A 24,191-nucleotide genomic window follows, 5' to 3' on the forward strand; every position below is an offset into this window, starting at 1 on the left:
TTAGGATCATTAGGAATAGCTTTTAAAATATTTTTGATTGAATTAAATACTTTTTTAGAAAGGCCATTCTGTTTTCATTTGTAAAGGCATTTCATCTTTAACCCGATTTTAAGGATGCCATAGGATGAGACAGGCACAAGGAAATCTGAGCCTCAATACCATGTTTCCTCAATTCGGAGACACACATTTTTCAGATTTACGTGTCTTTGAAACTGGGATGAGTAGCAGACCCGGTCAGTGCTCTCCGATCCCTCTGCCTCACTCTCATGAGCCCTGGCTCTGTGTGCTCTCACTCTGGACAGCCAGCACCTGCTTCTCATTGCTGTAGGGCTGCAGGAACCCGCTTTGCCAGCACAGAGCCAGAAGGACCTAGAAAGTTACATCTCCCTCGCAGGCCTCCCACCCTTAACCAATGACTGATGGGTGCAGGGCTATAAATACTCCTGGCTCCCTGGCCTCTGACTTGAACAGCTGAGGTAGGACTTAACACTGTCTGCATAGCTCCCTTGTGGGGCTCAGTCAAAGTGCTGCCCCTCTCCCCACCCACCCCTGGGTGGGTTTGCTTGACATCACGCCCTTGTGCAGGGTTTTCCCCTTCCCTATTTCTCTATTTCCCTACTGTTTTTCCCCTAATCCACACAAATTCTAACCTCAGGGGAATGGAACATAAGATGTGTCTTACAGTCCATGATGTCTTGCAGTTGCTGTTGGCCAGGCAACCACAGTGGAAAGCAGCTCTGCTCACCACACCACCAACACTGCAAAAGGCAGCCATAATGGTACCATTGTGTTCGCCTGTGTGTGTGCTAACTTGGGTTTTCTTGTGGCGTGAATGGACTGTTACTCTACTTTTTGGTGAATAAAGCACCTAAGGACTATTTGAGGAAAGAATATGAATCCTGATTGTTGTCTAAAAACGTCTATAAAATCCTTTTGAAAAGATCAAAAAGGAAGCAATATCAAAACTCCAAAGTAGATGTCAAAGATCTGGGGAGAAACTCCTCGGGACGGTAGTGAAACATTCCTTTAAGAAATGCCTTTTTTTGATGGCAGAGAGGATGTTACTGTGAAAAATGCAGATGACAGCTCTGATTTAAAAGAGAGATTCAGAAGAGCTCCATTCTGAGTAGATAGAAGTTTTAGGAATATTGTGATTTATTTGTGTTTCATTTTCCTTTACATATACCCATGATAAAAATCTTTGTTCAAACAGCTCTTAGATTTACTTAAAAGGCCATAAGACAGAAATTCAAAGTACTGTGTCATATTTCAGATGCTTTTTTTTTTTTTTCATTTTTAGTGATACATAAGATAATGGTAAGTCTTACAACTGACAGAGTCTTAAGTTTGGTGAAATACTAATCAGGAATATGGAACTCAAAGAGACAGAAGGAATGAAATCAATGAACAATCTTAGCAACACTGGGAAAAGTGAGGTAACCTCGCAGACTTTTCACCTTGTATGATTCATAGTAGGCGCTCCATTTGTGAGTGAGGAACCACCATTTTGTCACATTCTTGAAATTTTGTAGACTTCAGTCTATTAAATACTTCTTATTCCTCCAAAGTGTGTCTATGTGTGCACATAGAAATGTATGTGTGTATGCACACATATACCCTATTTCTTTCAGATTTTCCTTATTTTGAGCCCTTGAACCACTCAGAGAAGTAATCCATGCATTTAATTTGGTGCCAGCTTTTTATTTTTGCGTGGCGATCATGGAACTATGTATAACCCATGTGATCACCATACAAAAATAAAAAATTGGCATTAGATTAAATGCATGGATTACCTCCCTGAAACTACTCAGTAGATAGAAAAAGGAACTACCCACAAACATCTTTTCATACTTCATTTCAGAGAAATATCTGACCTGAACTGTCTATGGGCCAAGATAACTTTATTATTCACTGAATTTTGTTCTGTCTTCCTGTTTCCTCTGCTTGTATTTTGCTGATGAAAGATGAATTTCTCCATTGTGAAACAGCACAGTTAAGCAATTCCGGTGGGCTTAGTTATGGATGGGACAATTTCTACACTTTCAGAGTCCCGTGGCAATCCATAGCTCCCTCGTGTCAAATCAAGTCTTCAGCAACATGATTAATTAACCTAAAAGAGTAGAAGTTGAACACTGTTGCCTTGAAATGCACATGCATTTTGCTTTTAGGCTTTATCTACCCTTCCATACCAAAAAGCATTCTGTTGTATTTTTTTCAAAACCTTGGGCAAACCAACAACGTTTATGTATGTGCTTTATAATCCTTCCACCACAATCACACTGTGAGTTTTATGGTCAAACTTATGCAGCATATATTTCCTTCTTCAGAAAAACCCATTGTATTGTTCCAACTTTAATAGAACTAATTAGTGTGGATGTGCTTAGTTAAACTCCTATCTCATTTAAAAAAAAATTCACTTTGTTTTTTTCTTCCAGAAGCAGGAAAGAGCTAAAAGTTTTTGAAAGCAAGAAACTTTCAAAATTTATTCTGTAAACATGTATTGAACGTTACCGTACCACATCCTATGGGAGGGATAAAACATAGTGTATAAACTCTGAGTTAAAGGACTCAAATCTACTAGGAGAGACATAAGCCTCCTTTTCCCACCCAAAATAATTGCAAAGATAGTGTGTTAGAGGGTTTATTAAAAGGTTTAAGGTCATGGGGGAATGGGGGAGTGTTTTAGAGCATAACTCCTCCCAGTTAAACTTCTCACCCTCCAGGGTTTAGATTAAAAACACCCCAATGCAACAACAGACAGATAAAAAACAACAGACTACCTGAGCCAATTTTCTATCTTCCCATTTCCCTCCCAGCGCCACCTGGTTTACTCACCTAGCTGCTGATGTTGGGTGGGACAGCCGCAGTGAGAGAGACCAGTTGGCTTTAACCCGGGTTCTGATTCTTGTTGCCATGCAGAGAGGACGCACAAAAAGAGAGGGTAGGACCAGATTTCAAGCCTTTAAGACTCAGTGACCCAGTGCACTTACTAACTTCCTAACAAGTAAGTTAGTAGATAAGTGTAGTCCCCCAGTGCGTGTCTGGACAAACAGGCTTGCGACTCCTCTTGGGGTCTTGGGGTGGAAGTTCTTTCTCCACCACCCCAAGGAGGGAGGAGGGACTGGACACGAATGAAAAAGATACAGAGGTGGCCTCTGGAGAGGGCCAGTGCCGGGTGTGGGGAAGGTGGCAGGGCCAGGATCTCCACAGGAGAGGTGAGCTGAGACTGGTGTCTTGAAGGATTAGAAGGAATCTGATGAGGGAATGAGGCAGGAGAAGGTCCCTAGGCAGATGGAACCATCTAGTTGAGTGACTGTTGGGGTTTGATAAATGAGGCTGGAGGGAAAGTGGAAGGGGTCCGACAATGGCAGGTGCTGGATACTGAAGAGCAGCAAGGGGGGCAACAGAATCAAGTTTGTGTGTCAGAAAGATAATTCTGACTGAGGTGCGGTGGGGACATTGACGGGGACAGGTGTGGGAGGCAGGCAGAAAGGTGTATATTTACTCATTGCCATTATCCTGGCAATAAACGAGAAAGACCTAAAAAACAAATAGGCAGTGTTTGCATGGATCCGATAAAGGGGACTATATTATTAAATGTTCTAGAAACTTCTAGAAAAATGCCTTGTTCTTTATCCCACAGCCACCAAGCGTGTAAGTCACTACCTGAGAGTGCAGAGGCAAAGACGGGCCAGAACTGTTACTCGGAAGGAGCTCCCTCCATGAGGGAAACACCAGGGTTAGGGAGTAAATGATCACGACCAGTACTAACCAGAACCTTGGGGTTCCCTCCATTCTTTGGAGTCATTGGTAAACCCTGGGAGGCTTATCTAGTGCCAGGGCACTCTGGGTTTGGATGGTCTGATGTCATTGTCCCAAACTGGGTCTTATGGAGAGGCCATGTGGATTGAGTGGAAAAAAATCCCCCCTTAGGTCCAGTGGGTCTTCCTGTTACTCCTGTGATCCTTTTAGGTCCATGGAATTCAATCTTATCTTCCAGTCTGGACCACACTGTGCCAGAGGATGCTCACCGACATTGTCCAAGGCCCCGTCTGCCTATACATACCGTGCAATCATTTCAATCCTAGGGTACAGAGAGGCAGGGGCCTCTGCTCTCAAAACTAAAACATAAAATTGGGGTTTTGCTGCTCCCAGGAAGCTAGCCCAGGAGGTGGGGTCTGGCCCCTTTCTCTGAGCTGCACCAATGTTTTTGCTTCTCCTCCCCTCCCACAGCCAGGGGAATGATTTCCTACACAGGGAGGAGGGAAGCCCTGCTCTTCTTCATCTGTGCTCTCAAATCTCTCATCTAAATCATGAATCCTTTTCTAGTTCCCTAAGGAGCCAGACTTTTGGAACTCAAAAGAGCATGCGTTCCTCTGCTTTCTGATGTCACACACCTTTCTTGAGGCAATGAACATGAAATGGTCTAGAAGTTCAGATACAGGATAGAGAAGGCGGAGGAAGAAAATGAACAGAAAAAAGCTTTAATTTCAGCTGAATGTCCTTTGCATGAGACACAAATCACACAGGACCACAGCTGCTCTGCATTGTATCCCTAGGACTTTGTGAAGTGTCTGCCATCTGGTAGCACTCAGTATGTCTTTAAGGGAATAAGGGAATAGAAGGGCATGAGAGTTAAACTGGGACCTAAGTCAGGGACAGCGTATTACACATTCAATTTGGCAAGGATATACTGAACACCTACTAGGTGACAGGCACTGGGTTAGACCCTCCTCCATGGTGCTAGGTCCTTCCTACAGGGGTGAACAGACAAATTCCCACCATCATGGAGCTGACTCCCTTTCTTAAGACAATAAACAAACAGATCGTTACAAGCTGATAAACAATATAAAAGAAATAAACACAGCCATAAGTTGGTGATGGGGGAACAGGAATGGGCAGGGGTCAGAGCTATTCATCTGCTGCCTTTTCCTTCCAACCACCCCTTGTACCCTGAGAATGCAATTCACACTTAAAAATAGTATTAGTTAGATGTAAAAAAAGTCATATGAAGAAAATACGTACAAAATTGCATTTAATGTTTACATAATCGTCACGCAGGCACAATGATATTACATGTGAGCTTTGGTTAAAACATCTTGGGTTTTTTATTTCCAAAGTGAAGTTCCACAGGCGTATTCTATTTCAAGTTCTTCTCATCCTCTCAAAATTTCTATGTGACAGAGTATACAAGTGGTTTTAATGTTAGCTTAGTTCTTTTTGTTCGGTATATTGCAAAATTCAAGTTTGTTGACCTTTGAAATAGCTGCGTTTTACTTAACAGAGAAAATAAAAATGTCCATTTTCCCCTCGAAAAAGGACAATATTTTCTAATTTTGCAAACACTTTGTGAAAGTATCATTTGACTCCGTATTTTTCCAGCTGCTTAGCATTTATTATTGGAGAGGCCCTTCACGCAGTATGTGCCTCTCCTTTCATTTCTAGTCAAGGGGTGCTGTTATTATTTTGGAATTATTCAAATTTAAGAGAGTGAGAAAGGGCTTCTCTTTAGGGTTTTTTTTTTTTTTTTATTAAACAAAATCCTAGCTTCTTACTCCTTTAAGGAAAAAATAAAAGGTTTTTGAGAAAAAAGAAAAGAAAGGAAAAAAGCTTTTAGATTGTGAGCTTCCTATTTGGGACTCAGAGCTATTCGGAGGGGTGTCTTCCAGACCCTGCGTGTTGTCTGGCATCAGGCAGGTGCTCCAGCATGGCTGCTGAGCTGAACTGATCTGGGAAGAGTCAGGGGGTTACTATCCTCTCCGTTCAGATGGGAAAGCCAAGGCTCAGAGTGCTTTTGTATTGTGCTTTGCACTTCAGCAAGGCCTCTCACCCAAGTTAGCTCATTTAAAAGTCAGTCCTCACCACCATTATATACAGAGTAGGAAAGGTCAATACTTTCAAATAAAAAGATGACGGTCCTGATGTGTTTGACACACCGTGAACTAGTCCCTGCTAAGGACAACTAATAACTAATGATGAACGGATACAGGGATGGAAAGAATTATTCTTCTAAGGACAAAAAAAATTCAGAAAAGTTATTGGCAATCTTTGGACTAAAACAAGTCCTATAATACATAGGGGAAAAAAAGCTCTCTTACACTACTGGTGGTAGTGTAAATCAGTCTTATTTTTATGGAGGAGGATTTATGAACATCTACCAAAATTAAAAAGAACATAACTTCGGTGTCATGATTTACTTTTAGGAATAGATTTCCGTTACAGACCTACTGACACAAGAGTGCATAGATATGTGAGGAAAAGCATTGAATGACTATGAGAATGTTCACTGTGGCATTGTTAGTAACAGAAGATAACTTAAAACAGCCTCTTCATTGATAGCTTGCTGGCTACAGGAATTATGAGTTATCTGGAACGGATATTTTATACTGACATTTGAAATACAATATTATCTATTGCCATGAAAAAAAAAATGACCATAGTAAGTCAAACGAAAGATGCTTCACAGTGTGATTTCCTTTGAGTAAAAACACTCATCAAAATATTAGTGATGGCTACCTCTGGAAAGTGAGATGGGCTATGTTTTAGCTTTATGTTCAGTTCTGTACTACTTGATTTTTTTAACGGAAATGGATTATTTCTAAAATTCAAAAATTAAAGAGAAGCTATTCAATTCTGGCCATCTGGGAAGCTTTTAACTTTCTAACCAGCAGTAAGCAGACCCCAGGGAATGGTTAGCTAATGCCCTGCTTCACCACCGGGCCTAGCGCCGTGCTTGGCACATAGTTGGTGCCCAGTCAATATTCTGAGAATAAAGAAGTAAGGAAGGCTGCCCCCGGTCACTTTGGTAAAGCATATCAAGATGGAAGCAAGCACCTAAGAACATTGACAGTTTCTAACTCTAAAATCAGAGTCAGTGGGTCAATGGAGACGAGTTTACAATGACCACATCAAAGGGCTGACTTCAAGAAAGATAGGCTATCTAAATGCTATCTCACCCTAAAATAATTTGGGGGTTCTACTTGCATTAATAAGGATTCTTAATGAGTCCCCACCATATTTTCTTTGAGTGTCTCTTGGGGCATTTATCTGTTGGTTCAGGGGTCTCGGACGCATAAAGAGGAAGAAATTTCAGACAGTGCTCAAATGGTCCGGCCAGTTCAGACCCTGAACCTCCCCAGTGACATTCCTGTCATGAGTTCAGGCTGCCTGAACACTTCCTGGGACAGTGCCTCCCCTGCTTCCCGGGGAATTCTTTCCCGATGTGTTCAGCTACTGGAAGATGCCTTATTGCACCGAGCTGGAATTGCCTTTTTTGTAAAATTGAGACCCCAGGATCCAGCTCTGCTGCCGGGGTCACACACCCTGGTTCTACGTGGCTCTGCACAGTGGTGTCGAAGAAACGGGCTCTGAGACCTGCCTTGAGCCCCAGCTACCACATGTAGGTGCTGTGCGATCCCGAGGCAAAGGCTAGTAACTCTCTTCAATCCGAAACTTCTTTACAAAATGGGGATGATCATAGTTTCTACCTTGTGGGGTTGTTTTTGAGAAGATAATGAGATAATACATGCAAATTGCCCCTCACAATGGACGGCACAAAATGCCCAATAAATATTACCATTACAATTTTTATAGGCCTCTTCCATCAGGAAGCAGGGAGGAAAGGGGCACAAAAGAGCAAAGTTAACACACGAGGTGTCTGGCCATGAAGTGCGTCCTGAGGTCCCTGAGGCCAAGCGACTCTAGCATCTCCTGGGCTTTCCTCACTGGAAACAAAAAGGTCTGTACTTTCACAATTACAGATACTAACTTATAAAAGTAACCTCAGGTGTTTGAGAATCTGCCTTACCTCTGGGGGTCACAAGGGAAGAGGTCCCCCAGGGTGTTCTCTCAAAACGTGTCTCCCTGAAGCTTCCTCATATCCAAATAGCTGTCAGGTGAGACACAAGTCTTCTCCAGACAGTCTGAGACTGTTCTCAGGGCTAATGACTACCTGTCATCCTGGATTTGACTTTATGTTATTATTCAAGACATAAATTACAAATTCTGCATGTATTCAGGAATGTGTGGTACAATGTATACATATACTTACACTATAGACCTATATAATATACCATATGAAATTTAGCAGACTGGGAGACTTAGAATCTGGGTCTAATTTTGACCTGGTCACTAACTCACTACGTGAACTCTTAGGATCTCAGTTTATGCATCTATAAAATGGTTACAACTGACGATTCTGACATTCTGTTCCAAGGAGCCCCAGGTTTGCACAGCAGTGCTGGGGGCTGCTTTAATTAGGCTCCAGGCCTCCATCTTGCTTTAAGCAGAACAGTGATATTAAAAAGAAAATCTGCTACATATTTTGAGATTCTGCCCTAAGAATTCATTTGAAAAATGAGTCTTTTTCACCAAAGGAGGTTTGAAAATCATGGAATTGGGCAATCCTCAAGGCTCTGACTTCCTTTTTCCTACCTGTATTTCAGAGATGGGGAGGGAGAGAGGCAGAGAGAAGGAGATGGGGGAAGGGGGAGGAGAGAGGGGAGGGGGAAGAGTGATGGCTGTGGTGGTGGGGAGAAGGGACAAGAGACTGGAAGAGGCCAGAATGACAGACAGTAGCTTCTCTGTGCTACCAGGCATGGTATGGCAACAGAGCATTCTGATTAATTAATGATTTTTGCTCACTTTCTTCCTAAGTATATTACCTAACAATATAATAGTGGATATAAATAAGTTCCTTTTTAGTATTCACTTGTACTTAATGCTCAGGGCATTTAAAATGACTTCCTCCCCACTCCACCCACCCATTTCCCAGCCCCAGGTTTAAATCATTAAACTGGGAGAATATCTTTAGCACTCCAGGTTAATGGCTCACCCCTTCCAGAAACTGTCCTGAAGCATCCTTATGATACAATAAAATAAGGTCAAAAGCATAATCAGTCTGGAGGGTGACATTAGCAATGAGGAGGTCAGTCTTGAATGCACGGCAGAGGAGTTCAAGGATGTGTCTTTTGATAGCAGAGATGCCCCTCCTCTCCTCTCCTCAAATGCTCCCTCTGGCAAGGACAAATCCCTGATGGGAGGCAGTCCCTTCGCTTTAGAAAAACGTAAGCTGCTGAAAGAAGCCTGTTGAAATGGTATCACAAAGCCGTGCCCCTGCTTGGTGAGTGTTTGGGGAGTGAAGTAGGGGGAAGGGTTTAGAGGAGAATCGTGGGGTTAGGTGGGGGCCACGTCTGACTGAAGGGGGGTCCCCCGGGCCTCTGTAGTCCCCTGAGCGCACAGCTGCAGAGCTCAGCTGCATCAACAGAGCCACAGGGCGCTGCCTGTCGGGTGACCTGACTCTGCAGGGGCAGCAGGGTGCCGGGCAAAGGGAACTGGACCAGGACACGGAATCAGTCGGAAGACGTGGGTGTCAGCTTCAGCTCCGGGATAGGGTGCTTCATTCCTCTGAACCGCTATTTCCCTAACTGAGAAACACCCACTGGCCCTGCTTCACAGGCATGCCGTTTGGTTTAAATAAAACAGGGTCTGAAAAGCATTTCGTAAATTAGAAAGCCCCATCGAGATGTAAGCAATGTTCAGTGGCCTGTGAGATAGTTGTCTAAATGTGATCCTTAAGAACCACCCCCCAAAAAGCCTGCATTTATAAATCACTTTCCTAAGATACGCATATAAAAGGTTAGCAAATTATCAAGTAAATGAAATGTTTCACTATGTTCACATAATTTTTCCTTATGTCTCAATGACAAAAACCATCATATCTGATATTCTACACAGAATTATATATAAAATTACAAAGATCTAATTACACATGAAAAAACTATACATATTATAAAATCTACATATGATTTCAAAAAACATGAGATTATTCTTAAAGAACTTCTATACTGGAAGTCAGTTTTGTAAATGCATAGTTATATCAAAATGTTTTACAAAAACAGCCTAAGTCCAGAGTTTCCATTTTGCAACTTCGTTTGGTTGTGTGTGTTTTATTCCTACTTAGATGCTGTGTCCCAGGGTCATCTACGCAGACGGGGACACCAGGGGACCACGGAGCCTCCGCTCCCCACGGAAAACCATCAGCTCTTCTGGTCAGGAAGCTCTCCAGAGCAGTCCTCTTCATGCTCCTCCGAGCAGGACAGGTTCAGCGTGCTCATCACGGGATGCATCCAGGAAGTGGTCTGTGTGACGTGACTTGAGAAGAAGAAGGAAGGCAGTTACGATCTGGAAGACTGTCCTACCCACCGTGCAAGTCATGATCCCAGCGACTCTGCTGCCACCCTACTGCCGTCCCTTGAAGTAGGAAGCAGCTGGAACTGGGTCCGATACTTTTTCAAACTCTTAGGTGTGTTTTAAGGTTCAGGAAAACCCGTTTCTTTCTTTCTTCTTCGGTGAAAAAGAATGTAGGAGGATGCGTCACCTTGGACCCCTTGCTCTTCCTGACCTGTCGGCAAGTCCTGTGGCTGCCCCACTGCATCAGCTCTGGGATCTTTTCCTCCCTCTCCCTTCCCAATGCCTGGGCCACTGAAACTGCTTGTCTCTCTGCCTCTGTTCTAGTCTTCTAATGAATTCTCCACTCCAGCTGAGAGATCCTTCCAAATGACAGATCGTACACTGCTGCTCACCTGCTAAAAATTCAGCGCCAGCCAATGCCTTCTGGATCAAATACAAAATCTATAGTGTGAAATACCGTTTTTTTCCCCCTGCCTCAACAGTACTTTCTTTTCTGCTACAGTCTTCCTCCTTCCCGTCTTGTTTATCCAGCTAACTCATACTAATTCTAAAGAACCAAATCTCCTTTAAGATTCCTCCACCCTGTGCACATCACCAGACTGTATTGTAAATACCTGCTTAGTTTTAGGCCTTCTTACTGCATATGAAGCTCCTTAAGGACAGGAACTATGTTCTTATGTCTGAATTTACAGTGCCTAACATGTACTCAGAACAAATGACGAGGCATCTCAGGGAAAAGCAGATGCACCCAAGCAGAGGTAAGGACGGATGTACAAAGATACAGGGCAAGTCAGGGCATGGTGAAATGTCACAAAATGTGCCCCTACCTGGTGGATGGGAGGCTGGTTCTTAGACCTAGTATCCAACTGCCAGCCTTCAGCTGGATGAATCTCGTAAACCCACTACCACCTGCCCAGGTCCTGAGTGTTGGACAGACAGCTTCTGGAATAAGATGACTTGTTTCCTCTTCTTGGATCCTCTTTCTAGCCCTGGTCCACCCCACAGCCCTATCCATCCTAGATCAGTTTCCCTTGCCTCCATCCTACCCAAACTCAACCTCGTAGCAGCATGGTGTCTTAGATCAAGTCTATCTGAGGGCTGGACTTACGAGGCTCAAATAAGATTGTGGATCTGAAAGTACCTCCCACCTTACAGGATAACATTTCCAAAGTGTGTTACAAGGGTTTTTAATACATATTATGTAACGAAGAGAATTCTATGGTCAAATAGGTTTGAGATGCACTAGTTTAAACAGAGTTAAGTAGGTTCCTTTATTGTAGGATTTCCCAGAACCTTAAACATACTAATGTGCTTTACAACTCTCCAAGAGTTTGCAACATTACTCAGACTAACACGCCCCGGTTAGCACACACAGGGCTAGTGCTCCACAGAGCACAATTTGGGGTCTACCACAAAAAAGGCACTTACTTTATCGGTTGTTGATGACAATAACGGAAAAGGTTGGATTTAGTACAAACGGTCAGTTTCCCTGTCATTGCTGGATTTGGTCTGTTTTCAGTCCTGTAGTCTAAATTCTATCCATAGCCTCCAAAACAAATTGTTCAATTCCTTTGTTTAAATGTGAAAAAATGCAGCTTTCCATCAAGGAAGATCACTTAAGAGTTTCACGATAGGGTAAAAGCGCTTAAGCTGTTTAAGAATCTAGGTGGAGGTGGCAAGATCCAGATATCTTTATTGTTTCAAAGCCTCATAGTGCAGTGAAGTGACACAGAGAATCATTATTCCCTTGACAGTAATCCACGTTACTATTATCTCTTTAAAATGGTTTAATGGAATTTCTTATTATGGAGGCTAAACTGACTAAAGCATTTGATTCTGCACAGGTTAGCTTCATTTCCAGGCCCTTTTTAAAACTGGAAAGCTGCCTAAATTGAAAGTGGTTTTAAAGAATCACCAGTGAGTGTAACGTGAGAGGGCCAGAATACCACTGCAAGGGGAAATGAGGACACGCCATCCTGTACCAAGTACCTGTTTTAAAAGGAAAAAGTTTGATGGGACAATTTGGCTAATTTTAACATTTTGGCATATTTACTTTAATGTTTATCAGCACATTTATAATGTGTTAGCCCAAAGAAGAGACTTTAATTTAAATTGTTGTAAGTATTGTGTCTTAATTTGGGAGGGTGGAAAGGAAGAAAAACAGAAACACTGAACTGGGGGATAAGTTTGGGTGCATTCTTCTTATTTGACTTAAAAAATATTCTAATACTTCAAATATTATAACTGCCCATATATGGACATTCCACTGAATTGATGACATAAAATAAGCAAAAGAACCATGTTTCAGAAAAAAAATGTAGTTACAGGTGCTGAACAAGGAATATTAGAAAGTTCCACCAGAAAGTCATCCTTGACAGGAACCTTCATTAAACACTTTTTAATAAAAAAAAAATCAACATCTGATCTATCTTCAAATACAAAAGAATACCATAAAATATTAATTGATTAATCTTTTGCTCATAGTACATTTTCCTGTACATGTTTCAAAAATACACACCTTAGCACCAAACATGCAAATACGTTCACTAGCAACAGAGGGATAATGTTCTAGGCTTCCAGTACACAGTTCACACCTGGGTCTTCTGTAGAAACATTCAGAACCCATGCTTCTAAAACTCAGGTAATGTGTGTGAAGTGCCTGGCAAAGAGCACGTATATTCAATAAATGATCATGGCTAGTTTTTTTTTTTTTTTTTATAATTAGGGCTTTCTGAATATTGTAATAAAAACTTGGAACTCTTCCTATGATGCTGGAATGGGGCCATGTGTGTGTGGACCATTCAATTTTATGTCCCAGTGAGCATTGTGACTAAAGAGCTTTGACATAATCAGTATGATGAGATAATCACAGATTTACTGGCTTGGAGAACATTCTAGTATTAGAAATATTTCCTCTCTGATTTTGTGTGCTTGGTAATTCAACTGAGAAGAGAGAGAATAAATCAGCCCTGTTGATTCTGTTTAATTAATAAAGACCCCGTGGTTCATAAAGTGAAATGCTGCTACTTAGCATGAAAAATTTAGAAGTCTGGAAAATAAATGAGACTGACTACGAAACATGCAAATCTTCCATTTGAACATACAGTACCTCTGGCAAATGTTCCTGCAGAGAATGCATCTGACCTGATTTGGGGAGCAATCGACAGCAGTTCAGGTATGTTTGAAAATCTAACAGACCTAATACTACTTGCTTCTGAATGATTGCCAAATCTGCTGCTGGAAAACAGTAACACTGGAGCAGAGGAGATGACAGTGGTGTGTTTTTTTTTTCTTTTATAATATTAGTAATTTGAAAGACATAGTTTAGAGCTTATAAAAAACCCTAACAGAACATGCTTTATTTTACTGGCAAAGAAATGTAAGTGAATTATTTAAGTCCCATTATAATTACCCTCCTTATGTTTCTTACCTCCTAACATGCAAAATGCTTTCTTTCAAAATAAAAATTTAGGACAGCCTGTTAAGAGAAGAGTGGTTTAAAGAGAAAAAGTACACCAGTTTTGTAGAAATTCATTCTTGTAACAGTCTGTGATGGTGAAAGTTCTTTTGTTAATCTTCCACTGTAGATGTTACAATTTATATGTCATTGTGAATTTAGCAAGGTTGCATGTATTATTTTATCCATTTAGGATAAAGCTGAAGAATAAGAAGTCAAAGTAATTAACTCACACTTTTCCTTTTTTGGGGGAGGGTGCTGAATAATCTTATGTACATGTATTCATATGAATCAGAAAATAAAGACAAATAAGTAAATATGTTAATCCAAACTGTTTCTGCCACCAGTATCCTGGAATCACTGGAAAATTTTACAGCTGGCCATAAACTGCAAGTAGCAATGAAAATAAAGATTTAATTAAAAAATTACCAGTTGAAAAAAATCAGAAGGCAAGCGACAACATGTTACTATATATAGAAAACCCTAAAAGGTCCACACAAAAACTACTAGAGCTGATTGAAGAATTCAGCAAGGTAGTAGGTTACAAGATTAATGTTCAAAAATGCATTTCTTTATACTAACAATGAATCAACAGAAAAAGAAAGTAAAGAAACAATCCCCTTTAAAATAGCACCTAAAGTAATAAAATACCTAGGAATAAATCTAATCAAAGAGGTGAAAGAATTATACACAGAAAACTATAAACTATTGATGAAGGAAATTAAAGAAAACTTTAAAAAATGGAAAGATATCCCATGCTCCTGGATTGGAAGAATCAATATTGTTAAAATGGTCACAATGCCCAAGGCAATCTAAAATTTAATGCAATCCCTATCAAATTACCCAGGACATATTTCACAGAACTAGAACAAATCATAATAAAAACCATCAAAGACCTAGAATTGCCAAAGCATTACTGAAGAGAAAGAAAGAGGCTGGAGGAATAATTCTCCCAGACTTCAGACAATACTACAGAGCTACAGTCATCAAGACAGCATGGTATTGGTACAAAAACAGACATATAGATCAATGGAACAGAATAGACAGTCCAGAAATGAACCCACAAACTTTTGGTCAACTAATCTTAGACAAAGGAGGCAAGAATATACAATGGAATAAAGACAATCTCTTCAGCAAATGATGTTGGGAAAACTGGACAGCAGCATGTAAATCAGTGAAGCTAGAAGACTCCCTTACACCATACACAAAAAATAAACTCAAAATGGATCAAAGGCTTAAACATAAGACAAGATACAATAAACCTCCTAGAAGAAAATATAGGCAAAACATTATCTGACATACATCTCAAAAATGCTGTCCTAGGGCAGTCTACCCAAGCAATAGAAATAAAAGCAAGAATAAATAAATGGGACCTAATTAAACTTACAAGCTTCTGCACAGCAAAGGAAACCATAACTAAAACAAAAAGACAACCTATGGAATGGGAGAAAATTTTTGCAAACAAGGAAACTGACAAAGGCTTGATCTCCAGAATGTATAAGCAGCTCATACGACATAATAAGAAAAAAATAAACAACCCAATCCAAAAATGGGTAGAAGACCTAAACAAGCAATTCTCCAAGGAAGAAATACAAATGATCAATAGGCACATGAAAAAATGCTCAGTATCACTAATTATCAGAGAAATGCAAACCAAAACTACAATGAGGTATCACCTCACAACAGTCAGAATGGCCATCATTCAAAAGTCCACAAATGACAAATTCTGGAGAGGCTGTGGAGAAAAGGGAACCCTCCTACACTGCTGGTGGGAATGCAGTTTGGTACAGCCACTGTGGAAAACTGTGGAGATTCCTCAAAAGACTAGGAATAGACTTACCATATGACCCAGGAATCCCGCTCCTGGGCATCTATCCAGAAGGAACCCTACTTCAGGATGACACCTGCACCCCAATGTTCATAGCAGCCCTATTTACAATATCAAAGACATGTAAATTTCCATCGACAGATGACTGGATAAAGAAGAAGTGGTATATTTATACAATGGAATACTATTCAGCCATAAAACCTGACAACATAATGCCATTTGCAGCAACATGGATGTCCCTGGAGAATGTCATTCTAAGCGAAGTAAGCCAGAAAGAGAAAGAAAAATACCATATGAGATCACTCATATGTGGAATCTAAAAAAACAAAACAAAAAACACATAAATACAAAACAGAAACAGACTCATAGACATAGAATATGAACTTGTTGTTGCCAAGGGGGCTGGGGGTGGGAAGGGACAGACTGGGATTTCAAAATGTAGAATAGATAAACAATATTATACTGTATAGCACAGGGAAATATATACAAGATCTTGTGGTAGCTCACAGCAAAAAAAAAAAACAGTGACAATGAACGTATGTATGTTCATGTATAACTGAAAAATTGTGCTCTACACGGGAATTTGACACAACATTGTAAAATGACTATAACTCAATAAAAAAATGTTAAAAAAATCAGAAGGCAAGAATAGAAAGTGAACCATGTCAATAAAATTACAAAAAAAAGTCACCAAACCTTGGTGAGGCAGCATGTAATCTTGTCAGACACTGGTTATGACAATGACTATAGATTAACAATAGAAAGTATACGTTCCAAGACATGTGTAAGAGAAAATTGCAAGCAATTTGTAAAAAGTTCCCTCTTACATGATTCTGGAAATATGCCCCTAAAATCAAAATGAGCACTTCTCATTAATGAACTTTGTAAATGCCACAGGACACTTGAGCATTTTGTAAACAGGCATTTGGAAATCCATTAGGGCTCTGATCAAATATTAGCAGGATCTTACTCAAATCTTTACAGTCTTGAAGACAAATTTAATTTTTATTCTGTATTTATGGCACTGTCTATAAAAAATACATCAGATATATTTTTGAAATAAAAAAATCCAATTAATAAAAAAAGCTTTAGGCCTAGATATATTTTAAGAACTTAAAGCTACAGTACTGTACTACTTATGTGTAATATTAGAAAAAATTACTATGTCACTAGACTTGTGAAAAATGAACACTGAAAAGTCCTGAAAGAAATAGGAAAATATGAAAAATACATTCTTTGAAATAACATACACAGGCTTAGACTGCTGTCAATTATTGTACAGAGCCCCAAACATTCCAAGTCTAAAGCTGGTATACAGTAACTTTTTCAAAGAAAGAAACTGTTCTACAAGTTTCAGACTACAGCTTTGGGTAACTTTTAAAAACTGATACTGTGCTGGACACCAGAAACTAACACAACATTGTAAATCAATTATACGTCAATAAAAATAAATAACTAAATATACTGATGCTGTTTTTGATGGTGAGGATAAAAAACTTGCAGAAGACCTCTAAGAACATGTCCTACTGACACTGGTACCTATACACTGGGCTTTTAGGTACTAATAAGCAATTTCATAGAATTTTATAGCTCGTGTGTTTATATATTCTCATATTCGCTTTGGCGGTGTCCACTGAAATCTGCGTTGTCCATTTCACACTGTAGAGGTGCGACCAGGAGGCAGCTCCCAGGCAGAGACAACAGTTCTCAGCTCCCCTTCACCCTCATGGGAGCACATGACCAGCTCCTGCCAGTGGAAGCGGACAGAGCTGACATTTGTGTCTTGCGGGCTGGGTTTTTTAAGAAGCTGAAGTTCCCTCTCTATTCCTTCTCCTCATTCATAGTTGAATGCAGAGCCATGAGCTGGAAGGAGCTGGGGTCTCAAAATCACCACCCGAAGAAAGAAAAGCCACCCATCAAGCAAGGATTCCGGCATTGATTGGCACGTAAGTGTTAAGCCACTGAGAGGCAGCATTTGCTACGGCAGCTAGTGTCACTCTAACATACTTGAAGAGAGTGTGTCAAGACGAAGCCATGACTATTTCTTTCCCAGTAAATATACGTACAACTTTTACAAACCAAAGAGCTTGTCTTTCTAAAATACAAAAAACAGGCAATAAACGTATATTTTCAGGCTACTTTAAATACGTCAGTAATCAAAAGTCTCTGTCAGAATATAGATGAATGGAAATTAAGTTTAATTAGAAACACATCTGCAAGACCATTGCCAAAATTTCCATATTAAATTCCCACTTAAGAGTGGAAGTGCATGAAATATAGAATCTACTTTAATTTTTAATATTCTTATTAAAATGGTAAGAATTATAATACACGTTTTAAGGCTTTCACTTAATTTATCCAATAAAATAAGTTTAATAAACATCTGACTAAATGTATTTTTCTTACTTAACCAAATTTGAAGACTTAAAAAAAACTAAAATTATTCGAAACGTGATTTCAAGCTTATCCTAATATTTTTCTATCAAAGTTAAACTGACTACACTAAAAATATAAAGATATAAATATATATATTATCATTAGAGAACTGAACATCTTAAAATCACAAAGCCAGAAGGAACACTGAGGAGTTCCTTATAAGATCATCTCTAATAAATCTTGCAGTGTTTTATCGGTATTATTGACTCCATAATGCTAATGACAGGAACCACTGGAGAGTGAGTGCTCTAACATAGAGACCTTCACTCCAGTAAAAAAATTATGGGATAAAAACCAAATATGCCATCAACCTTTACACTTCTCTCACGAACTTTACACACCGGTTATATGTAAGTATTAGGTGTGGTATGTGTGTACTGGATGCTGCTTTGGCCTTGTGAATACACGGGCTTAACTGTTGTTTAGAACCTTGTTTTATATTTATGTCTTATATATAATTATATTTTATAAATTTATACTCTGATTTACGTATTTATATTATATGTTTATAATTTAAAGTAGAAAAAGTTGTTATGTTGATCACCCTCACTTTATATATGAGAAAGCTAATACTGAGAGAGATGTAGTAACTTACTCCAGGTCATAAAACGAGTGTTAGAGCCAAGATCTGGATCCAGATCGGACCTCTGAGAATTTTACTGTGTTAAACTCCTCTCTGGAGCTTTGTTATCTGGGATGATTTCAACAACAAGATATAATGGAGACTCTGGGATGGATTAAATGACCACCTGAAAAGGGCTTCTTCAGTTTTACAAGATGAAATAATGAAAGATGTGTTGACTGATTAAATCAACAATCATAGATTGTATGTCTAAAGCATTTTTAAAACATTCGCCACAAAATTCATTAACATTTTATTCAGTTAGCATGAATACAATTTTTGTGTGTGAAGCCTGCCTCCCCTGCGGTCTTGTACTTTTCACATCGTGTGGCAATTGAAGAAACTGAGGCGAAGAGCGTCCCAGTGCCCTGTCCAAGGTCACACGGTAGCAGAGGCTGGGCTCAGAGGCAGACCAGGGTCACTATTCTTTTTATAGACTATGCAGACCTGGTCTGAAATCCATGGTGCTCATGGGTTACCTGGGTTGCCTGTATGTCTCTGGGAAGGTACCCAAAGCCCGAGTCTGTTTCCCAATCTAGAAAACGTATATACCTGCCTCAACAGTGTTAAGAGATAACTATATAAATCCTCTGGTTTCTTTTTTAAAAATATTTGTTTTGTTGGTTTTTTTTTTTAATGGAGGTATTGGGGATTGAACCCAGGACCTCGTGCACTCTACTGCTGAGCTATGCCCTCCCTTCTTTATAAATCCGTTAGTTTATTACCTGACACATTCTAGGCCCATCATAACTCCCCTCCCCTCCACTTCTAACTCCCTATGTTTCTTTTCTGTTGGTGCAGTAACAAATTACCACCAATATAGTAGCTCTAAACAAAGCTAATTTCCTGGCTTAAGGTTCTGTAGCCCAGAAGTCCATCATGGTTCTCCCTGGGCTAAATCAAGGTGTTGGCAAGTCCACCTTCCTTTCTGGAGGCTCCGGGGGAGAATCTGTTTCCTTGCTTTTCCAGCTTTTAAGGCCACCGACATTCCACGACTTGTGGCCTCCAACTTCAAAGCCCAGCAACACAGCAAATCTTTGACCCTGCTTCCATTGTCTTCTCTCTCTTCCTCTGACTCTCTCCTTCTGCCTCCCTCTTCCACTGCTGAGGACTCATGTGATTAGATTGGACCCATATGAATAATACAGGATCATCTCCTTATTTTAAAGTCAGCTGATTTGCAACCTTAATTCCACCTGCAACCTTAATGCCCCTTTGCCATGGAAGCTAACATGTTCAAAGGTTCTGGGCACTAGGATACGGACATCCTCGGGAAGCCATTATTCTGCTCACCAGGCCCTTGCCTCTTAGCCACTTCTTCCACTAAAGACTAGGGCCTAAATGAAAAGGCACTGGTTTGTGTTAATTCTCGCAATTTGCCTAAAACTTGGCAAACGTGTAAGAAGAAAGAGTATACGCTACATTGTAATGGAGATTACTGGATGAAGAAAAAGAAGATGCTAGAGATCTTATGGAAAGTAATTCAAGGGAGAAGCAACTGTTATGGACTGAATTGTGCCTTTATCCCCTTCAAGTCTACATTGAAGCCCCAGACCCTAATGTGTCAGTGTTTGGAGAGAGGAACTTTGTGGAGGTAACTGGGGTTAGAGGAGATCACAGAGGTGAGGCCCTGGTCCAATGGGACTGGTGTCCTTGGAAGAAGGGAAGACACGCCAGATCTTTCTGCCTTTGTGTGCACAGAGAAGAGGCCGCGTGAGAACACAGGGAGGAGGTAGCTGTCCACCTCTGAGGAAGAGAGGCCTCACAAGAAACCAGTCCTGATGGCGTCTTGATCGTGGCCTTTCGCTTCCAAAACTGTGAGAAAAACTAATTTCTACTGTTCATGCGCACCCAGTCTGCGATATTTTGGAAGTCCTAGCAGACTAATACTGCAACCAAATTTGGAAGGAAAAGTGTTAGAAAAAGTATTTGTTGACAAATTTAAATAAAGTTTCGTGGAGGCAGAGAGAATTCCCCATCTGGCTAAAGAAAAGTATAACCCTAGAAAGGGAATGGATTTTCAAAGAACTTCACCCAAGCCCAGAGGATCTTCTTGTATCATCCCAACAAAATGCTGAAAAAATGCTCCCTGCCTCAGTTCTACCTGTCATTGGTTAAATGGGGGAAGAAAAGAGTTGGACGTCTGCTGTCCATATCTGTACATTTTATTCAGTCCAGTGGGCTCTGCCATTCAGAGTAACCTCCGCCAACCGGCTGGCCTTTTGTTTAACTGACAGCTGCTCATACAGTGTTTCATATCACTTCACCCCTTCCCTTTGTAGATATTTATAGAAAATCCAGAGCAAGCTGTCGCAGGCTCCTGAGCAATGCCACCTCTGTGCTCCTGTCACAGGGCTTTGGGCTGGCTGGGGACAGGCGTAAGTGGAGGTTTGGGCTACAGGTTTCTATTTGCAGCTGTGCAAATGTTGTCATTTAAAACTTCTCCACTGGCAAACAGCAGTAGAATAAAATCAGGGAAGTGGGGGGAACATCTGTTAAGCACTCACTTTATGCTAGGTGAGTTATTTTATTCAATCCTCAAAACAATCCTGGGAGAGGTAAACTACTATCCTTGTTTTTGGCTGAGGAAAGGGGGTACCGACAATTGGAATAATATCGATTATATCGAGGTCACACTCAAAAATGTGTGGCGTAAGCATTAAAACTCTGGTCTGTCTGACACGAAAGCCTGTATTTTTTCCCCCCACCAATTGCTTGCTCAATGACAGTATTCACACATTGGATAAATATTTATTCAGTACATACCAGGCACCGTACTAGTTATCAGATATTCTAAACCAGTTATCACATAGTATCACATACATACAAACCAGTGGTTTCAATACCCTTACAATTTATTCATAGCTAAGAACTGTTTAGGGACAAAATATTAAAAAAGCTTCATATTTCCTCCTTCAAGTCCTCTGTTGGTCTCTTTGTTATAGTCTCGTTAAGAATGAAATGCTCCGGGGAGTGGGGGGTAGGATACAGCAAGCACGAGGTCCTGTGTTTAAGCCCCAATACCTCCATTAAAAAAAATAAAACCTAATTACTCCCCACCCCCAACACAAAAATAGTATACAGGGCTTTATGTCAATTACATATCAGTAAAACTGGAAGGAGGAAAAAAAAAAGACTGATTTAAAAATAAAAAATAAAATAAAATTTAAAAAAGAATGAAAAGCTCAGGATTCTCATAAACGCAAAGCCGGGGAGAAGCCTACCTGCCTTCTTCTCCCAGCTGGAGTTAGGTGCACGGAAATTGCCCTGACACCTCAGCAAGGGAGCTTCAGACTTCAGCGGTCTGTCAGTGGGCATTTCTTAACTCATTCAAAATTAATCAAAGCAGCCAAATTAATGAGGTCTTCAGAGGAAGGGCTCCTGACAGTATCTACTAAAGTGAAGCTAAAATACTCTACCAAGGGTTTAGGAAAAGTTAAAAGCAGTAGCTTTTTATTTCCAATCCAGGAACCACCCCTCCCTCCCCGCGCTCCCTTCCTCAGTCTTGCTAGTTTCTAATTACATTGGGGTCATATAACATAGACTCTACTTGCAAAATAAAATTGCAGGTAAGAAAAAATAACCTCAAATTTTTCTCTTTTGTGTTTTCTATTTTTCACTTATTTTACCAATGAGATGACACAACTTAACTTGAGCCTTCAATTAATAAGGTAAGTTGAACATGACAAATTGTATTCATACATAGGTTATGATCTATATTCTCTCCTACCTGGAAAAACCTAATAGGATGTCCTACACCAAGTTCAGGCAATCATTTAGGGTCATTAAGAAACTCTGACCGGAAAGAAATGAATAAAAAAAAAAAAAAGGAAGAAACTTGCCTATTGGAAATCAGTTTTCCTTTAGAATATTCTTAAATACTAACTCTTGCATAAGAACTTTGGGGGGGTTGCCACTGTTTATTTTATCATTCCAATGTACGATCTGCATTATTACTATTCATCTTGGCAGAGTTCTGTATTAGCAATATGCTCCAAGACCAAAGACTGCAAAGATGTGGCATGTGTCCCTCATGCCCCTCCCCCGGCATCCTTAGCAGACATCTCTGATGGATCAAGAGACCCATCAGTGAGATTGAATATGGACTCAGGATTCTTCACCGACTACACTGGAGAACGTGAGCTGAAATCTACTTGCTTTCCCTGCTCTAGGCAGAAAGTTTTGCTTTATTCAGAAATCAGACTCCTGAGTTTTTACGGATATGCATTTGTAATACTGTAAGTATAATACTTTCTGTGTAATGGAGAACAGGTTGCAGAATATGAGGAGTTCTAGCTCAGATTTCAGGAGCTGATATAAAGGTGTATCAACACAAAGGAATTGTAAGTCACGTGTAAGTAACTTGTAAAAACAAGGGATTATACCTCCTTGGAAAACCACCAACAGTGCAATTTAATGTTTGAAGCAAGTAGAGACTATTGAAATTTTGTATTGATTATACATATGTATAGTTTACATATATACTATGTTTAATTATTAATTCATATACTATATTACACATGTTACATTGTGAACGGTGTTGTTGTAATAGGCATCCTCTAGCTCCAGTAATGCCCACCTTCCTGTATCCATCCTCTTGCATAGCTTCCGCCTACACTGAACCAGGGTGGGTCTGTGAGACCAGCAGCATACGGGAGACGGTATGTGACTCACTTCTGAGATTGGTTACAAAAGACACTGCAGCTTTTGTCTTGGTATTTCTCTTGCTCCCACCCTCTCCTGGCCCTTGCTCTGGGGGAAGCCAGCTGCCACAATGTGTGCAGCTCGATGGCCCTATGGATGGATAGAGGTCCACGTGTGGTGAGGAACTGAAGCCTCACACGTGAGCTTTGGAACAAATATTCCAGCCCAGGCTACTCCTCAACCCCCAGACCTGGCTACCAACTTGCTTGCAACTCCATGAGAAACCCAGATAGAGACAGAGCCAGAGTGAACCAGAGAAACCACACTTGGGTTACTGACCCTCTGAAACTTGGGTGAGAAAATAAATTTTATTGTCTTTAGTATACAGACTTGTGGTTGCCAGGGGGGAGGTGGGTGGGAAGGGATAAACTGGGAGTTTGAGATTTGTAGATACTGACTGGTATATATAAAATAGGTAAGCAAGTTTATACTATATAGCACAGGGAAATATATTCAAGATCTTGTAGTAGCTCACAGTGAAAAAGAATATGAAAATGAATACATGTATATTCATGTGTGACTGAAGCATTGTTCTGTACACTGAACTGACACAACATTGTAAACTGACTCTATCTCAGTTAAAAAAAAGTTTATTGTCTTAAGCTGCAAAATTTTGGAAATATGTTAAGCAGCAATAGGGAATTAATACCATCATCATCACTGATCACAATGAATCTGAACCTTTCAACAGAAAACCAGTATGATGCAAGCAATGTAGCAGCTACGTCTAATGTGCGATATATATTTAAGTGTATTTTTAGTATCAAACACAACTCTTACTATAATTTTGTTAAACTGTATAACACACATATAAAATATTTGAACTTTTTAAAAGTGAAATCATGTCAAAAGACTATTATAAATTTGTAATAGTTTGCAATCTATATATAACTGTATATAGATCTGTATATAACTGTATATAAATCTGTATATAGCTGTGAAGGAAAGATAGA

The 24,191-nt window shown here is 40.1% G+C and overlaps 1 protein-coding gene across 6 annotated transcripts in view; it reads right to left on the minus strand.

Annotated features, from left to right (window-relative positions):
• Nucleotides 1-5,018: 5,018 nt before the first annotated feature.
• The window catches only part of STXBP4 (syntaxin binding protein 4), a 167,916-nt gene continuing 148,743 nt past the window's right edge, over nucleotides 5,019-24,191 (minus strand). For all 6 annotated transcript variants that reach the window (XM_074342767.1, XM_045513798.2, XM_074342766.1 and 3 more), the window contains one exon: nucleotides 5,019-10,152. In XM_074342767.1, coding sequence (XP_074198868.1) covers nucleotides 10,038-10,152 — 115 coding nt within the window. In that variant the 3' untranslated portion in view covers nucleotides 5,019-10,037. The remainder of the gene's footprint in view (nucleotides 10,153-24,191) is intronic.

The sequence above is a fragment of the Camelus bactrianus genome, chromosome 16 (genome assembly GCF_048773025.1).
Source record: "Camelus bactrianus isolate YW-2024 breed Bactrian camel chromosome 16, ASM4877302v1, whole genome shotgun sequence".
NCBI classification, from domain to species: Eukaryota; Metazoa; Chordata; class Mammalia; order Artiodactyla; family Camelidae; genus Camelus; species Camelus bactrianus.